This window comes from Pipistrellus kuhlii, unplaced genomic scaffold (genome assembly GCF_014108245.1).
Source record: "Pipistrellus kuhlii isolate mPipKuh1 unplaced genomic scaffold, mPipKuh1.p scaffold_m20_p_26, whole genome shotgun sequence".
In the NCBI taxonomy this organism is placed as follows: domain Eukaryota; kingdom Metazoa; phylum Chordata; class Mammalia; order Chiroptera; family Vespertilionidae; genus Pipistrellus; species Pipistrellus kuhlii.
In genome coordinates this window covers 4,744,212-4,763,398 of record NW_023425525.1, presented here as the reverse complement: position 1 = coordinate 4,763,398, position 19,187 = coordinate 4,744,212, and the positions used below count along the sequence as shown (strand labels likewise).

Sequence of the window (19,187 nt, the reverse complement as noted above, 5' to 3'; positions counted from 1 at the left end):
TGGGGGTAGAGGCCCTGCTCCCCCAGGGCACAGCAGGGCCCTTTAGATGTGGCCTAAGTGCTTCGGGCTTTACTCACCTGTTGGGTTTGGCTACCAGGTAGTTTGTTGATATGAAAGCAGGACCAGGCAGAATCTGTCACACATCAGACACTTGTGTAAGGAAAAGGCTGTCCTGTCGGCTTGGAGACGTCCCAGCTCCGGTTTGAGGCTCGTGGACAAATACTTGCCCAAGAGGCTTAAGGAGGTCTGACCTACCAATGGCCAGGGACCTGGGGAGGCAGCAAATGGCCCATTTCTTGATCTGGGTGGTGGTGGCGCCAGTATTTGTGCATGTAAAATGGCATAGAGCTGTCTGTGCCCCTAAAGGTTGTTCACTTTGCCACACGCCTCAGTGAAAATAAATGTTTGTCCTTAAATTGTTCACCGTGGATGAGCAGGGGAACTATTTTTTAAAAATATATATTTTATTGATTTTTTACAGAGAAGAAGGGAGAGGGATAGAAAGTTTGAAAATCAATGAGAGAGAGACATCGATCAGCTGCCTCCTGCACACCTCCCACTGGGGATATGCCTGCAACCAAGATACATGCCCTTGACCAGAATTGAACCTGGGACCTTTCAGTTCACAGGCCGATGCTGTATCCACCGAGCCAAACTGGTTTCAGCGAGCAGGGAAACTATTGTTCAAACCAGTGAACCCCTTGAGTTAGAGGTTTTCCATGGAAGGGCCCCGGGAAGGGTGGCATCACTCCAGGGTCCTCATTGGCACCCAGCTCAGCATCTCAAACACCCCCGAGCTGGCGGCCTGGCCCCTGGACGGTGGCTGTCTCCCTTCAGGCCTCTCTCTCCCCGTTTCCCTCGGTCAGCACCAGGAAGTCAGTGAGGCGGAGTGGGAGGCACCAGGCTTCGGTGTGACGTCCCTTGTCCAGGCCCTCCGTTTGGGGACTCCGTCCAGGTCTGTCCACAGCCTCTCTGGGTGGGAAGCAATAGCTGCCTCATGTACGTGGGCTGTACTCTTGGGGCCACTGCTGTCTTCATTCTCATTCTGCCATCTTAAGCAAATCCTTCCCCAGAATTTGACTTCTTCTGGCCTTTAAGCCACCTTTGGGAGTGTTACAGAATATCTGCTGAGGGTAGGCAGGAAGGGTCTGGGAATGAAACAGATCTCTCTTCCTAGGCAATAATTCCAGACTCTCCCAGAACGGATGTGGGGGGTGGAGGTGGGGCTGTGGATTCCCAGCCTTTCTTTTCCCTGAAGAGGGACCATGGCTCTTCAGACGCCTCACCACTAAGCACCCATCCAGAGGAGTGTACTTGGCCTACTCGCAGCCCGGGCCTTGGCAGTGGTTGCCCGAGAAGTGAAATTTGGCAGAGTTCAAAGGTCAAGGTGACCCTTTCACAGGGTCAGGTGCTTCTGATTTCTCAGCTTCAGGATTCCTGTGACTCTCATTTTTACTGCTCTTTCTTTTCCTTCTTCACATGTCACACGCCACCTCGTCCCATACTCACTGTCAGAACCTCAGCCTTAAAAAAAACACAGACACAGAAAAACGTTGTGGGTATCCAAAACCACTGTGGAATCTGTTGTCATAGTAATGGCGGCCCCCTCGTCTCATAATTTGGGGTTCCCATCAGTGTGTGTCCCCCCACCCCTCTCCCCCCGAATCTTCATCAAACAGCAACAGCCAGTACCGTTATTAATACATGAATAACATCTTTCACCTGGGCAGTTGCCTTTCACTTCCGGCACCGTCAGTCATGCCCCGTAAAGAAGCTCGCTTCTGAAGAGCCTGCCCATTGTGGGATACGATCCGTGATAAACACAGGTTTTGGGGGCTCTCTGTGCACGCAACATGGGAATCGAGCTCTATGGCTGCAGCTTCTTTAATTTTATTTTCTGTAAGAGTTTCCTCCCTCTCATTGTCTTGGTTTTAATTTACAGCTTTAGCATATTTTTTGTGTGTGTGTTTTGTTTTTTAAGAACTAAGTGTTACTGAAAGGCAGAGATTGGAATATTTAATAATTAACCAAGAGTTTGATACAATATCTAGCTGGTTCCTGGACAATTGTATAACACCCTTCTTTTAAAATACACTATGTGAACACTAAGAACTGAATGGGTTAGATAGAAATTGTTTGTTATGGTTAATATGCTTGGGAAAGTTGTAGAATTTATTTGAAACTAGTTTGTCCAATCAAAGCCTGGCCTTCTGAAGCCCAATCCAAACACACTAATCACCCTTATCTCGGGGCTGGGGATGAAGGCAGTGGTTCACCCCCCAAAACGCTGCAGGGGTGGCAGGTGGCAGCCCGGTTGCCTCTAAGGGTGTCCCTGTCCCGGTCCTGGTCGACCCCCTTCCCCACCGCAGACTTGCTGTCCGGAGGTTGGTGCTGTCCATGGAAAGGAACGGGGCGCGGCTGCCTCTTCAAACCAGGGGGATGGTGCTCTCTCCGAGTCTTTTTTTCCTCCTTTTTTCCTTTTTTCCAGCTGAGTATCATTCCATTATATAAATGCACAGCTTGTTTTCTTCTTTTTAAAAATATTTTTATGTGTTTTTATTGATTTCAGAGAGAGGAAGAGAGAGAGAGATGGAAACAACAGTGATGAGAGAGGATCGTTGATGGGCTGCCTCCTGCACGTCCCACTTTGGGGATCGAGCCCGCAACCCCAGGCACATGCCCTGATCAGGAATTGAACTGTGGCCTCCTGGTTCATAGGTCGATGCTCACCCTCTGAGCCGCACCGGCGGAGCTGTCTCTGAATGCTTCTGGTCCAGCTCCTCAGGTCTCTTAGGTCCCAGAGCAGGTGCAGAGCTGCCATTGCCTGCCTGGTTGTAAGGATGCTGGTGCCCAGCGCCGGCGTTACTGGCCTGGAGCTAACCGGACTCCTCTCTTACCTGCTGTGTGATCAGGCAACGTACCCCACTTTTCAGAGACTCCGTTTTCCAGTTTTTTTCCTCTCTAAAAGAGAGATAATGCTTTCATGCCAGAATGTCGATTAAGTAAGACAATAGGTGTGGAAAACCATCAAGTGATCATTGTTTTAATTACTAACATACTAAGAAGTGATATGGGAAAATCTTGCTTTGCCCCTTGGTTTCTGTCACACATCGTGTAATAGTTTTTTTTAAGATGACATCCCCACAAACCTGTGGTGGAAATTATTTCCCATCCCACTTGCACCCCCTAAAGAAGATTTTGTAAAATTGTAATAAAATACACATGACATAAAATTCACCCTCAGACGGTTTTTAAGTATTGTAATTCAGTGACATTTACTACATTCACAATGTTGTGCAGCTGTCACCGTCACCTGGTTCCAGAGCATCTTATCACCCTGAGAGAAAAGCCAGAGGATGACAGTCACATCCGTTCCCCACGCCCCCAGCCCTGGCGACCACGAATGGCCCTGTCCCTAGGGATTTGGCCACTCTGGAGAGTCTATACGAACAGATGCTTGCAGCACATGGTCTTTTGTTTCCAGCTGCTTTCACTTAGTGTAACATTTTCAAGGTACATCCATGGTACAGCATGATTCAGGACTTCATGCCTTTTAATTCCTGCATAACATCTTGTTGTATGGATCTACTGTCTTTGTCTCTGCGGGCTGCTGCCACAAAATACCGCAGGCTGGGAAGCTTGTAAGCAACAGAAATCTACACCTCACTGTTCTGGAGGCTGAAAGTTCAAGATGAGGGTGCCAGCAGGGGCCGAGTGCTGCAGATTAATCCTGTGTCCTCACACGGGGGAGGGGCGAGGGAGCTTGTGTGGTTTCTCTTAGAAGGGCATGGATTCCATTCCTGAGGGTTCTGCCCTCCAGACATGAGCACCTCACCACGGCCCGCCTCACCTCCTAAGAGCATCACCGTGGGCATTAGGATTTTAACGTATGAATTTTGGGGGGACACAGACTTTCAGACCATAGCATATACCTGTGGTCGGCAAATTGTGGCTCATGAGCCACATGCAGCTCTTTGGCCCCTTGAGTTTTTAGCAAAGGCCAGCTTAGGAGCACCCTAATTAAGTTAATAACAATGTCCCTTCCTATATAGTTTAAGTTTAAAACATTTGGCTCTCAAAAGAAATTTCAATCGTTGTACTGTTGATATTTGGCTCTGTTGACTAATGAGTTTGCCGACCACTGGCATATACCATATGAAGTTTATCCATTCACCAGTTGATGTTCATCTGGTTTGTTTCTACCTTTGGCTGTTGGGAGTAGCATTGCTATGAACATTCTTGTACAAGTTTTTGTTTGAATACCTGTTTTAAATTCTTTTGGGTAAATACCTAGTAGTGAAATTGTTGGATCATATGATAATAATTCTATATTTAGCTTTAAAAAAAAACAAAAAACTGCCAAACTGTTTTAAGCTCTGGCTGCCCATTTAACACCCCTCACCTGAGGTTTCACTTTCTTTTATAACTTGTTATTTTCTGCCCTGGCCGGTTTGGCTCAGTGGGTAGAGCAGACTAAAGGGTCCCAGGTTTGATTCCTGTCAAGGGCATGTACCTCTGGGGTGTGTGCGTGAGACACCCATCAGTTAGTGCAACGTGTTTGTAAGAGGTGTCTCTCTCACATTGATGTTTCTCTCTTTCTGTCTCTCCCCATCCCTTCCACTCTGTAAAATTCAATGGAAAAATATCCTTGGGTGAGGATTAACAAAAAAGTAAACTTGTTATTTTCTGCCTTTTTCATTTTATTATAGCTACCATAGTGGGTATGAAGTGCTGTCTCCTGGTGGTTTGGGCTAGTTTTATAGGACTGGTTTTGAGTGTTTCTGGACGCAGATGTTTTTACTCTGCCGTGTTCCTAAGCCTGTCATATTGCAAAGCTACAAAACCCCCTACACGTAATTCCCAGGAAGAGGACGTTGTAAAGCACCTTTTCCTCACGGCCCTTGTGAGCTGAGCCTCGTGGCTCTGTACTCTGCCCTGCAGATAAACCACTCGCAGACAAGTGGCTAATTATGGACAATGCCTGGTGCCTCTGACTGCTCTCTGATTCTTTTTTTCCTTTTGATTTTAGGAATTTCTTCTGGGTCATCCAAAATGCTTTTGAAGCATACTGGATAAGAGCTGAGCCACCTGCCTGTTTGAGACTTCCATACTCTCTATTCTACTGTCTTCCGATGGCATTTTGACTGCATCGAGGCCACGTGACCTGCTGCTCATGATGAGCGATGAGAAGAACCTTGGGCTGTCCCCAAAATTGGTCTCCCCTTCCAGGAGCCCGAGCACCTGCTCCTCCAAGCAGGGAAGTCGGCAGGTAAAGTTTTAACTAATACAACTTTTTTTTGGGTGTGTGTGTGTTTGTGTGTGTGCGTGTGTGCACTAGGTGTTCTATAAGGCCCAGTGGCTCAGCCTCCCCAGTCACCTGAGGTGGACACTCTAGGTGCACCCCTTTGTGGGCTGTGTGCATAGGCTTCTTGTAGTTAAGCCTTGATTGCTGTTGGTGTCACTGGGTGGTATTGACCGCCAGACCAATTGGCTGTGAGGACCAGCTGTGTCTACAATGGGAGAACTGCTGTGTTGGAAACACCCTTATGGGGCAAGCCTTGCTTCAGTGGGCTTTGGCGCTTACTGAATCTGCCCCCTGAGTGTGTCTCTTATGGATGTGAAGAGTTGAAATCTGGATAATCTCACTATGACCTCTGGGTGAACTGGCTCTTGGATCTCCAAGGAGGTGCAAAGTCAACCCCTGCCTGAGGCCACCCAGCAGGAGCTACAGAGAGATCTGCAGATTCCTCCTCTTAGTTTGGGGTTTTGAGGTGCCCTGATGAGGCACACAACTAATGCAACTTTTAAGATGCAAATTTAAATCAGGCAGTTTGTAGATTAAAGTGTGTGTATTTACTTGGGAAAGCTTCCTTCTTAGTTTAAGAGCACTTGCTTTTATCCCTGTCTTAATTATATGAGAAGAATCCATTTTAGGTGACTTAATAATGCAGCTTGAGTGCCTACCAGGTGGGAAGAGCTGTATTTGGCTCTTTGGATTATTTTACTCAGTCCTTGTAACTGTCCTCCAACACAGATATTAATATCCCCTTGTTCTCCACGCAGAAGCTGAGTCAGACCAGCTGAGTTATTAAAGACACACAGCTAGTACTAGTAAGTGGCAGAGCCAGAAACCAAAGCCCAGTCTGTTTGACTCCAGAGCCCACACTTCCATTTATACCCTACTAACCAACACAAAAAAAATCAATCACTTTCCCAGTAATTATAATATCCTCCCATCTGCCTCTTCCTTCCCTTTACTGAACCTTGGGTTCCCAACCACAGGCTGCCCTTAGGTCCCACCTGCTCTATTTCACTAATGGATGAGGAAATCAAATCAACAGAGTGGTAAAATTGAAAAAGAAGTGAAACAAAGGACTGAATAATTAACTCCTAAATAACTGTCAGCTAATTATATGTTGCCTTTTTGGTTTCCTTTCTCATAAATCCTGATTGGCAGGCTTTGCTGGTTTTAGATCAGTACAATAAATGCACAGGAATCATTGTAATTCTCCCACCTTCCGTTTAGTCGAGAGAGGGAGGGCTGTCCGAACACTCTGGGCTTCCAGCAAAGTGACCTCTGAGCCTTTTCAGTGTTGGCTGCCTCTGTTGGCTTTGTCGATCCCCCGTGAGAAGCGACGGCCTAAGAACTGGCCCAGGGGTCTTGGTTCTAGATTTGGAAGCAACAATCCAGCAGCCTCCCACTCCAGGCACGTCCACGCCTTTATGACACATCACACATTTATGACACATTCTCACATTTGTGACTCATCAGCATGAGCCTCTCCATTCGAATGTTGCCCGGGACAGGGAGCTTACCACCTCACGATACTGCCTCCTTTCTTTAGCATCTGTGATTCCAGACCAGCCGATGGGCTGCAAGAATGTTTGTACCTGAATATTTAGTCAGGGGCACTGGCCTTTTCCCCCTTAGATTGTCAAATAAGAAAATGACACAATAGTAGTGCTCCAGTATGAATGCCCTGTCTTGAGCCATTAATATACACTGAGTGGCCAGATTATTATGATCTCTGAACGCATAATAATCTGGCCACTCAGTGTATATCCTGTATAATAAAAGGCTAACATGCAAATTGTCTCCTCGACCAGGAGTTCTACCACCAAGCAGGCTGGCCATGTCGCATCCCCCTGGCCAGGCTGGCTGGACCCTACCCATGCATGAATTAATGTACCAGGCCTCAAATACACACACACACACACACACACACACACTGAGTGGCCAGATTATTATGTGCTCAGAAGTCATAATAATCTGGCCACTCAGTGTATAGGTCGTATAAGAGAATTGCATCTTATTGGTCACGTTGCATAATAAGTTTGCATCTGATTGGTTAATTCTGAGTACCAGAAATCCTTATATACAAGTATGGGCACCAGATTTTTAAAAAAGTCACTTTGGACCAAACAGAATAGGTTGTTGCTGCTGTTGTTGTTATAATAATTTGTAAATCAATCAAAACTGTATCTTTTTTTGTCAGATCTGGAAAAATTATTTTTTGGTGTGCCGCAGAATTTTAGTAATTAATTTATGCTTACCATAAGTGAGAGTTTTAAAATCACTGTCCTAGACGATTAGATTTTGCCACTGGCCTGACATTGGGAGCCCTCCAAGATCTCTCCCGAGGGTTAGGGAGAAGAATTTTTTTCAGCAGTCATCCCTTTCAGCTGGGGTTTAAAAATGACTAAAAGTAGTCCTTGACTGATGCCCAATGGCTCCTGGGAATTCCATTTTTGAGAGGGTAGCTGTGTCCACCCCTTTGGCAGCTTTCTGGGTGAGTGTTTCTCTCCCTTCGCCAAATTTGGTTGGGCTTAGAACCAAACGCAGATTTCCCCTGGATAAAGGGCGAGAACATGATTCATTTAAGCCAGAGCTTATAACACTTTAGGGATTGAAATTCTGGGATTGAATACACAGAAATTATTTGTTTGGTAGCTATTTGATATAGATTGATTTGGTTTTCATTGAGCTTTTTCTGAGATTACATCCTAAAAAAAAAAAAGAGAGAGAGAAATGTGTTTGATGCCTCCAAGTATTCTGACTTGGAATGGTTGGTCTTTCTCCTATTCATCAATTGCCCATCTTTTATTGTATATTTAGTATCTACTACTTCAGTGCGCAAGTGATTTTGCTTTATAAACATAAAGACTTGTTTTTCCTCTGTGGCATGGGAATGCATTGTCTTTCACCTCTTTCTTCCTCCCTGCACCCAGGCCAGCACCTACCCATTGGCAGTAGCTGCTAAGGGCACTGTGTTGAGAAGGGCTCTGTGGTTGAGCCTGGGGCACTGGAAAAGAGTGCCATGTTTTTAGCTATGATTTCGTGGGCACAGGCAGGCTGAGTGGGAGCACAGGTGCCACATGTGTGACCCCGTAGTGATATTAGAGGGTTGGTATTAAGAAATCTCTGGGGAAAAAAGAAAAATATCTGCCATAGTCTCTATATTTTGCTGGTGGTGGGAAGTCCGACAAGTGAAGTTTGCCTCAGTTCTCTATCCATAAGACGGCCTTGTTTCAAGCCCCCCGACACCCCGAAAAAGAAATGGAGCTCTTTGAAGTGGACTATCCTTCAGATCCAGTGCTTTACTGGATAGGAATCCGTGCTTCTTGCAGGAAATCCCCAACGAGAGGAAGCCAGCTTCCACACAGAATAGGCTGCTGGTCCCTTCTGACCGTCCTCATCGTTCCCTATTATCTGTAGTGCTCGAGGTTGATCTTTGCTTGAGTGTTTTTCCTCCTCCCAGGCTTTGACTCAGCTATCTCGTTAAGCTAGACTGATTCATATATGAGGAATTTTCTTTCCTCTTGAATTTGATGATTTTTCTTGAGAAGAGTCTTCACTTATCGCTTTAACACTTTAAAAAAGGATCTTTTATAAAAATAATAGGTGCTCACTGTTAGTCATTTCCAAGGTACATGCAATCCATGTGACTTGCAAGACTTTAATTAATTTACTTTTAAATGGCTGCTGACAGGTCAGATAAAAGGAAGCCTGTGAATGACTGTTGGTTGTGGAGGTCATCCGTGACATTGTCGAGTGGTGGGCATGAAAGGTTGGTTAGAGTCTATTCAGGACAGAATAGGAACAGAGGAAGAGGGGACCCCAATTCTTCCAGGCTCCCAGACAGGATCTGAGACGCCTTCACAAATGTTCTCTTTGGAACCTTAAGCATGTCTAATGCCATGCTTAACCCTGCCCTCTTCTCTCCCCACGTGGATAATTCTCTGATTCATTAATTGGTTGAAAGAGTAGATAGAGCTTGAGTCCTGGGTTCTAGTTACACATCTTTTTAGCTTTCACATCTTTTTAGCACATGGCAGATGCAAATTAGTGGACTGAATGCCAGCAGCAAGTATCCCCCCATTAGGGGAAGTGAGAATGGATGGCCAGGTATACGTGCGGAATGTGAACAAGAAACTCACAGCTTCCTCAGCTTCCTCACTCCAGTGACGTATCGTGAGGATCTTAAAAAATGAACTGAGGCCTCTCCATGGATAGGCTTTGTATACCGAATCTCGGAATGAGCTACTCTACTGGAAACTATGAAACAGGTCTGACCATCTTCATCATTCCCTATTATTTGTAGTGTTCGAGGTTGATCTTTGCTATCTGGGTGACCTTGCCATCTATCTATAATAATAAAAGTGTAATATGCTAATTAGACCGGACGTCCTTCCAGACTAAGCTGGGGCTGCAGCCATGGGATCGAGACAGCTGCAGTGGCTGAGGGGGAGGGATCTAGGCAGCTGCCTGCAGTTGCAAAGGCCCAGTCTTGCACGAATTTTGTGTTTCGGGCCTCTAGTGTTATATGAAACCTCTGAATCTCAGTTTTTCAGCTGTGAAATTTAGAAAATTGTGCTTCCTTTTGAGAACTAAATTAAATAATAAATATGAAGTACCTAGGCTAGCAGATGGTAGACATTTGGTAAGTGGGGATTAAATTAATGAATGAAGAAGCATGAAATTGCTAGATAGAAAATTACTATTCACAAAGCTCTGTAGACATATGAAGTAGGCTAAGGGCTATCTAAGTGGGAGAGGCAGTTACTATTTCAAAACTTGTACAATACAAGCAATTGCAGTTTTCTGTTGTATTTTCCCACTGCACCCTTCCATTTCTTTCCTAGAACTTTGAAACTAGCATGTTTCAGAAGCCAGATTGAGCTAAAGATGCATGACTAGGTTGTATCTTTAATGAAAGAGTTCTGTGTGCCCTAAACTTTACTTCTTCAATCAATGTCTATTAAGTGCCTATTATTAAAAGACGGGGCCGAAACTGGTTTGGCTCAGTGGATAGAGAGTCGGTCTGTGGACTGAGGGGTCCCAGGTTCAATTCCAGTCAAGGGCATGTGCATTGGTTGCGGGCACATCCCCGGTAGGCGCTGTGCAGGAGGCAGCTGGTCAATGTTTCTCTCTCATTGATGTTTCTAGCTCTCTATCCTTCTCCCTTCCTCTCTGAAAAAAACCAATAAAATATATATTTAAAAAATAATAATAAAAGCCTGGGCAGGGAGATCTGAGCTACAAAGGACAGGACAGTGTTGCAGATCCCTACAAACAAGTGGTCAATGCCTGGGGTGGCTGTGGATTGTGAAGGGGGCATGGTCTCCATTCTTTTTTTCCTTTCTATGTTGCTAGCATTTTCTACATAAGTCAGAAAACAGAAGGTGGGTCCTGCTAAAATAATGGACAAGTACTTAGTTCATGGTTACAAGGGATTTGAGATGAAAGGTCTGTTGCCAGGTAAGTCTCCTTACAGATATGCAATTTGTTCTCATCATCCTCGTGTCCCTGCGCTAATCTCAGGTGGCCTTTGACTCCCGGGGTCACCCACGGGTGTTTGCTGTTAGATGACGCAGCGTTCCAGGGAGCCCCGCTGCTGGGCTTGGTGCCGGATCTCACAAGACTCAGGTGTTGAATGCGAGAGAATTTGCCAAAAAGAGAAAAGTGAATTAAAGCTATAATGCTCAGGTGTTTATAATTTCAGCATCTGGGTATTGCAAATACTTAGTCCTGTTTATTTCTTTTAATTCATCACATCTTCAGAGACACCAGATTTACCAGCTGCCTTTTGTAAGCAGGGGCTAAACACTCTTGAGAAAGATCAATCAAGGAGGAGGGTCTTGGGAATGTCATAATTCATCATAATTGTTCTTTGATGGTCACAAAAGAGGAAAAGCAATCAGTATGAACTTGCTCAGGGGCCAGATGGCTTGAGTTTAGATCTTAGGTTGTTCATAAGTTGTCTGACCTTCAGCCATTACTTGGTTTCTTATAAGGTTTTGCAAATTGCTTAGCTGGAAGAGAGCCTGCCCGTGGAGAGTGCTGTATAAGTGATGGATAAACCAGCCTCACCTTCCCCAAGAGGAGTCCCAGGAGCCCTCAGGCAGTACGCGTGGGGACTGTTCCTTTCAGCGGGAGGGGACTTGACAGGACACAGTCGGACGTCTTGGCTTCTGTCCCGGTTGCTCAGAGAGGAGTCGGCACAGGACACCAGACGTTAGCAGCCTTATAGCTCATTATATTCTTCCATACTGTCACGGGGAAAGCTTCTTGTCCCCACCTGTTGTTCGTGGGAGTGGGCTTTTTTGCGATATTTTGAGAAAAGGAATTTTCTGAGATTCTCATGGGAGGAGGGTGAAATCGTTTTATTTCTGTGGAATTACACCCCTGAGTTTCCCCGCTCCTACTTCCCTCTGTCCCACCAAAGAAGAAGTGCAGCTGTGTCCGGAGTTTCCATTCCATGTTAGGGCATGGTCCAGTTTAGCATCAAGCTGGCTTAGTTTGTGTTTCCTGCCGTAGCCCGTTAGTCCATTGCATGTCGCGTTGGCATGGCCACATGGCATGGAGGAAACACGGGGTTAATGCAAGGATGCAAGAGAGTCAAGAGTACAGCTCCTTTGTTTAGGGGATTATGTATTCCCAGATTTTCATTGGCTCCACCTCTTCTAGCCAATGATTTCTGTTCCTAGGTTTGATTGATAGGTGTATCTCCTAGGTCCCTCAACTTCACTGCACATGCATCCAGCCTCCTCTCTGTCCTCTCCCCCAGTGACCTGCAGGAGATGGGTGGGGACTTGCTGGTGACTGTGATTGCAGCCTCCTGGTGAAGCTGTCCAGATGGCCATGCTCCTGATGGCTGGCCTCCCTCTTGGTCCTTTCCTGCTATTAATAACCAGCTAATCACCGTGGTATCAATGCTGTCCTGTGGAGTCTCAGAACAATCCAGGAAGGGCTGTACTGTTTTCTCTGCTTTAGAAAGAGAGTATGATCCAGAGATCCTAACTGCCTTGTTTAGAAGTACACAGCTGATAAAGTGGTAGGGGACCAGGCAGCCTTCTATTTGGAGAACACTTGTTTTTTTAAATGTTAGAAAGCTTCCGTAGAAGTTAATTCAAGTCCCATGTGCCTTAAGTGCAAATGTTTGTTGTTTAAACAAACCTCCAGAAGCCAACGCCTCTGAGAATGCAGGGACAAGAATAACATTGATGAGTAAAGCAGCCTACGGATCCCTGACTCTGATTGTCTGCAGCTGTTTTTTTTTTTTTTTTTTTTTTCTGGTGGGAACTAAAGGAAAAAATTAGCTATATATTTCTGTCTTAGTTTTCCAGATTCCACCTTTCTGGGCATTTTACTGCCTACCTTTTGGTTACACTAATGGTTATGACATTACTAGAGGCCTGTGCACAAATTCGTGCACTGGTGGGGTCTGGAAGAGCCGCCCCAAAGGGGGCTGGTCAGGACCAAGCTGGTGGAGGGGAAGGAGCCAAGAGTGGTTGGCTGGCCAGCCCTGCCCCTGATTTGGGTGTGGGGGCTGATTGAGGGCGGAACTGGCCAGGGAGAGGGGCCACGGGGCAAACATTTGATATGGGAAGAGACTAAAACTTCAGCTAAAATGATATATTTGAGTTGTCAGGTGTCTTTGTTACTTTGTCCACAATTGATAGGCTGTCAGCTACATTCCACACGAAAGACCAGGAAGAAACTAAACTTTTATATTTTTATTGATCTCAGAGAGGAAGGGAGAGAGAGAGATAGAAATATCAGTGATGAAAGAGAATCACTGATCAGCTGCCTTCTGCACTGCCCAATGGGGGATCAAGCCCACAACCCGGGCATGTGCCCTTGACCAAAATTGAACCTGGGACCCTTCAGTCCACAGTCCAGTGCTCTATCTACTGAGCCACGCCATCTAGGGCAAGAAATTGAACTTTTAAAACTCCTCTGGGAGTTGCTGAGCTGCTGATACTGCCCTGCAATTCCAGAATAACAAGCATAGTAAACGTTATTGGATGGGTCTTAGAGACACTGTCTTGATAGAAACTATATGGGATGCTTTAAGAAAATAAATTTATTTATTCATGGTTGGCATTGGACATAGTGCAGGGTACAGGAAGGCAGAACCCTGACCACATGCTTTTATTGGAGAGCACAGCTTACTAGCTGTGCAGTTACTGGAATTTTCTCTAGAAGCCATAATGCAGATGTGAACTGAACTGAACCAATAGTTTTTTCCCAGGGAGGGAAAGTCTAAGTCAGTGGTCAGCAAATTGCGGCCCCTGGAGTTTTTAGCAAAGGCCAGCTTAGGAGTACCCTAATTAAGTTAATAACAATGTACCTACCTATATAGTTTAAATTAAAAAAAATTGGCTCTCAAAAAAAGATGCCAGTCGTTGTATTGTTGATATTTGGCTCTGTTGACTAAATGAGTTTGCCAACCACTGGTCTAAGTCTACTTCAGTGATATGATGATATTAAAATATTAAAGGCCAAGACATGTCAGTGTAAGAAGGACAGGCAAAACAAAAGACTTTCCTAAACTAATCTGACATCGCTAAGGTCCTCTACACCCTGCCCCCTAGCCGTGTCTCCCTCTGCACCTATGAGCAAACCACATAAACTGAAACCACCTCCTCTGGCCCCATTCACATTCCTGGCATTCACAGCTGGATGGTGTCTCCCTCCCACCCCAAAGATATTCCACATCCTAATCCTTGAAACCTGTGAGTGTTACCTCATTGGGTAAAAAGGGCCTTTGCAGATATAATTTAAGGATCTTTAGATGAGGAGATCATCTTAGATTATCCAGGTCAGCCTTAAATTCAACAGCCAGTGTTCTTATAAGAACACACGGAGAAGACTACAGACATGGAGAAGATAAGAAGATGGAGGCAAAGATTAGAATGATGTGGCTACAGGCCAAGGAATTACAACAGCCACTAGAAACCAGAAGAGACAAATGCTGTTTTGAATTGAATGCTTGTGTCCCCACTGGATTCATTCTTTGAAGCGTTAACTCTCGGTGTGATGATATTTAGAGGCAGGGCTTTCCGGCCTGGTCAGTGTGGCCCAGTGATTGAGCATTGACCTATGAACCAAGAGGTCACGGTTCGTTTCCCCATTGGGGCACATGCGTGCTTGATCCCAGTGAGGGGCATGCAGGAGGCAGCCAATCAGTGATTCTCTCCCATCATTGATGTTTCTATCTCTCCCTTCCTCTGAAATCAATAAAAACATATTTGAGAAAGAAAGAGAGAGAGAGAGAGAAAAAGAGAGAGAGAGAGAGAGAGAGAGAAAGAGAGAGAGAGAGAGAGAGAATACCTAAGGGTCTTCTGGAGGTTCGTTTTAGATGAGGTCATGAAGATGATCTCCCAGATGGGCGTAGTGCCCTCATGAGAGGAAAGACACCGCTTCTCTCACGCTTGGAGGAGAGGCCCCGTGAACACCCAGAGGAAAGGCAGCTACAGGCCACTCCAATTACACGCTCTCAGAAGTGGCTTCTCACCAGGAACCGAATCTACAAACACCTTGATCTTGGGCTTCCCGCCTCGGTGTTTTGTTACAGCGGCCCATTCTCCCCTGCCTCTGGGGCCAGTGTGGCCTCCAGAGCCAGGGGTTACATTTCTGTGGTGTTAAGCCACCAGTCTGCGGTACTTGTTTGGGGCATTCTTGGAAACCCTGCTGCCCGCTGGGTGCCAGCCCCAGTTCTCCCCCTGATGGGGATCTGCCTGTGGCCATTGTGCCTACCTGACAGCTGCAGGAGGTGGAGTGACTCTCCCATTCTGTGTTTACAAGTTTCCATCCTCGGGCTCTCTCTATTTTCAACGTATGCTAACATCCTGGCGGCCAGCATTGGGTTTTACTTCTCTGATCTCCAGTGCCTGCCTGGTGCTAAGCCTTAGACCTTGGAGTAGACATTACCTATTAAATAGAAGCTCAGTTATGGACTAGAATATAACCCACTTAACGAAAGTCAACCCTTCTTCCTTTCTTTCTTTTTTTCTTTATTATTTTTTGTGAATCCTCACCCAAGAATACTTTTTTCCATTGATTTTTTTTTTTTTTAAGAGAGAGTGGAAGGGAAGGAGAGCGGGAAACATTGATGTGAGAGAGACACATCAATTGGTTGCCCCCCACACACACACCCCAACTAAAGCAGGGGATCAAACCTGTAACCAGGTACGTGTCCTTGAGCAGGAATTGAACCGGGGACCCTTCGTTGCCCGAGCCGACACTCTCACCACGGAGAAAGAGTGGCTAGGGCAAGCCATTCCTTCTTGATCCAAAGACACTCAGGATCCGAACCTTCTGCTAGGTCCTCATGGGAACCAGCGCTTCTCGTAGAGCGCTGTGGAAAAGGTCACCGATGATTTGGATCAAGGATAAGGACCTTTATTATGCTGACCCTCTGCCTCCTGCTGCTATTGCTTTGAAATCACGCTTGCTTTAATTATTCGGAATATGTCTCTACTCAGATTGCAAATTTCAATTAGTTTTGAAAAATAGCTTGAGCACGCTCTGAGAGAGAACACTGCTATCAGCCAGTGCCATCCAGCAGCGGAGAGGTCTCTTGAGGAGGCGGAGGCCTGGAATTGGAGTGCAGGCGTGTTCTGTCTGAGTGTGGCGTGGGCATCACTGAGCACGGTGCTTCTCTCCGGTGCTCAGACACCGAAGGGCAGAGCTCTCTGGAATGCCAAGGAAATACGATTTAAAAAAATAATAATAAAAGGTTATAAAGAGGAATTAAGGGAACAGCGCTGGGAGTATAAAACGAAGAGCAGAAGTCTCCTCCATTCCCACCTCTGGCCCAGGCGCATACGCACAGGAGTCTGTCCCGGAGACTTCCTTTGTGGTCACTCGGTCCATGTCATCTCAACATGCGGTGAGATAACCCAGCCTCCCCTCCACAGCCTGTCAGACGCTGGAAGGAAGGCAGTTCTTAAGAAATGGGTAATGGTCGTTTTTCATCATACTAATTACTAGAGAATCAGACAATCCATCCTTTTTTTTTTTTTTAACAATATGTTTTTATTGATTTTAGAGGAGAAGAGAGAATGAAACATGGGTGAGAGAAACGTTGATCGGCTGCCTCCTGCACACCTCCCACTGGGGCCTGAGCCTGCAGGCCTGGCATGTGCCCTGACCGGGCACCTCAGGTGCATGGGATGGCGCTCAGCCGACTGAGCCGCACCAGGCAGGGCGGACAGTCCATCCTTCATGAAGTCCTGAAATGCGGGGCCTCCTAACTCCCGCCTGTTAGTCCTGGTTTTGCCCTCAGAGCCTATCGAGTCAAATCCTAATTTCTAAAGTAGCCCGTCTCCTCACAGCGGCTGCTCCAGGCGGCCCACAGCCCGCAGCTGCGGCCTCAGCTGTGCAGGCGGAGAAGCCGGGGCCTCGCCCAGACCCACCGGACGGGAATCTGCATTTTGATGAGATCTTCCGTGATCGGTGTGCACAGAAGAAGCATTGTTTGATTGCGTGTGCTACCACCCCTCCCCCAACGAACTTGCTCCCTTATTTGTACTGCTGCCTTATTTGTACCACTGGTGCTCACCAGACCTTAGTTGAGGAAGAAACGATTGATAGGAAGGAACAATTGCAAAGCTCAGAATTGAAATATAAGCACAGAGTTGATCTGACATGTTGCAGTTACTTTGACAAGTATTCCCATATGTCCACAGTACAATTATAAAAGATTATATTGATGATCCTGAGGGTTTACAAGATCACAAATGCCTTTGATCTCTAAAGACAGGTTAAATGATGATACCCTCCATGTGATTTAACACTGAGTCTCGCTCTGTGATGTTTAAAACTCTGAAAAACGGACTAAATAAGTGATCCGAACAACCCATTCCCCACGTCATGGCCGATAGAGGCAGCCATCAAGCTTCCCTCCATCGCACACTCCAGCTGCAGAAGAGTTTCCCTGCCCCATGCATTCTATTTCTGACATCGCCGCCAGGGCGGTGCCTAGAACCAGCCTCTGAGAAGCGCACAAGTGATGACCTGGAAGCAGCTGGGCTGGAGGGGGATGCCCTGGATCAGTGCCCTCAGCGATACGGGAAGTGAACCAGCCCGTGGGCATGAGCCGCAAGTGCCTAGCTGCCTTCCCAACCACAGAGAAGCTTTCAGCATGTGGCACCGTGGAGACATTCAGTGAATCAGACTGAATTTAGTGCCAGATGACAGTGCCAGACTGGCTTCAGTTAACTCCGGCAGAAGCCTTAGAAGCCACTTCCCCCACACCCCGCAGACATAGTTCTCTCTCCACCTGCTGTGCGTGGTGAGCTGTAAGCCCGGAGCCCCAGGGCGGGGACTCAGCCCAGCACATTGGGCTACGTCAGCAGGCCTTCTCTCCCCGGGGGCCAAGTCCACCCTGTGCTGTGCATCTCAGCTCAAGGTGCGTGCCCTGCGCCCTGGCCACTGGGTATGTGAGGAGCAGGTGGAGACACTCCCTGCCACCCGGGCCTTTCAGCCAAGAGCAACTGGCATCTCTGCCTTGTCTGTCCCGAGAACCAATCCATCCCCCTGTCCCCACGCATCCTGGATTCTAGGTGGGGAGAAGGACAATGCCAGTGAGGGTTGTATAGGCGCCAAGGAGGGAGGGAATTCTGTCTAAGGAAGAAGTTTGGGGTTGAATGAGAATTCCCCGCTGGGCAGTGGATGGAGCAGACATTCAGACATACAAAAGGCCAGGAGCAAAAACTTGGCAGCATTAAAAGGCATGGCTGACTTCTGTGCCCCCTTTCCCCTCACCCCCTATCTCCTCTCCCCTCAGCCCTCACTCCTCACCGTGGGACTACATTGCAGGAAACATAGGTCTCAGCAGGGTCTCAGACCTTGCTTATCTTTGTCCATGGGGGGGTGTTTCTTAACCGTTGCTTCAGGATCTTGGCCACCTCCTTGATTTGCCCACCTGTTTCCCTGCCCCATGCATTTATTTCCAGTCATCATCAGAACTCACAAGTGTAGCGTGCGGTAGAACACATCGTGTGCATACGGAGCAGAATGACTAAAAATGTAGACTTTCCAGTTGGGTGGCTTTCCCCCTGGGCAGCTTTGTAGCACTGGGGAAGTTTTCTAATCCACCCTTCCTCAGGTTCCACGTTCAAAAATAAAGGTACTAGTAAACCCAATATCACAGGATTGTGCAAGGATCAAGAGCGATACTGTAAGCGTGGTGATTCGCACACTGCCTGGTGCTTAATAAATCTCAACTGCTGTGATTGCCTCATTAATCCTTTCAGCATGTTGATGCCTACTCTGTGCTGTTGAGTAGTGAGTAAGACCGGGGAGGTTCCAGCCTGCCCGGAGCTGGAACGCATGCTCCAGTCCTTTTATACCGTCACTGTTTACGTTTGTATTTATGCACCGTTTCAGTCAGACCTCACTGCGTGGCGTTTCCTGAGGCAGTGTTCTCTGTGTTTGTTAAATGGCAGGCAATGGGGGTATCTGACGCCTCTGACTCCCGCCTCACAGGAGCAGCACGCCCCCCACTGAGAACACTGGCTGGACGCCGCCCAGGTTTCACCCCAGGATGTGACAGACAGGAAAGGGGGGCAGGGTTTAGGTGCCAAGCCCAGCAGAGGAGCTGGCTGGGGCGCCTTCTTCCTCAGCCCCGGAGAGCCTTCGCTGCCTCACATGCTTTAGGTCTGGTTTTTGGTGTGGGTTTTCCAGCCCAGGTAGAAGATGCCGGAAGGACAAAAGAGAATATTGTGGACAAATAAATGTGACCCTCTTTGGCTTATTTGCCTTAAGAGCCAACAAACCCCATCCAATCCCCTGCTCGCCACACTGGCTCCTTGGTAAAGGATGTAGGAATGTCCTGCGTCTCAAGAGGTCAGGAGAACGGAGGCCTGATGTGAATCCTTGAAACATGATGGAAATG

General features: G+C 46.9%; 1 protein-coding gene across 6 annotated transcripts in view; it reads left to right on the top strand.

Annotated features, from left to right (window-relative positions):
• The window catches only part of OSBPL3 (oxysterol binding protein like 3), a 133,153-nt gene that overhangs the window by 55,276 nt on the left and 58,690 nt on the right, over positions 1 to 19,187 (top strand). For all 6 annotated transcript variants that reach the window (XM_045587203.1, XM_045587201.1, XM_045587202.1 and 3 more), the window contains exon 2: positions 5,030 to 5,269. In XM_045587203.1, the coding sequence (XP_045443159.1) occupies positions 5,174 to 5,269 (96 nt within the window). In that variant the 5' untranslated portion in view covers positions 5,030 to 5,173. The remainder of the gene's footprint in view (positions 1 to 5,029; positions 5,270 to 19,187) is intronic.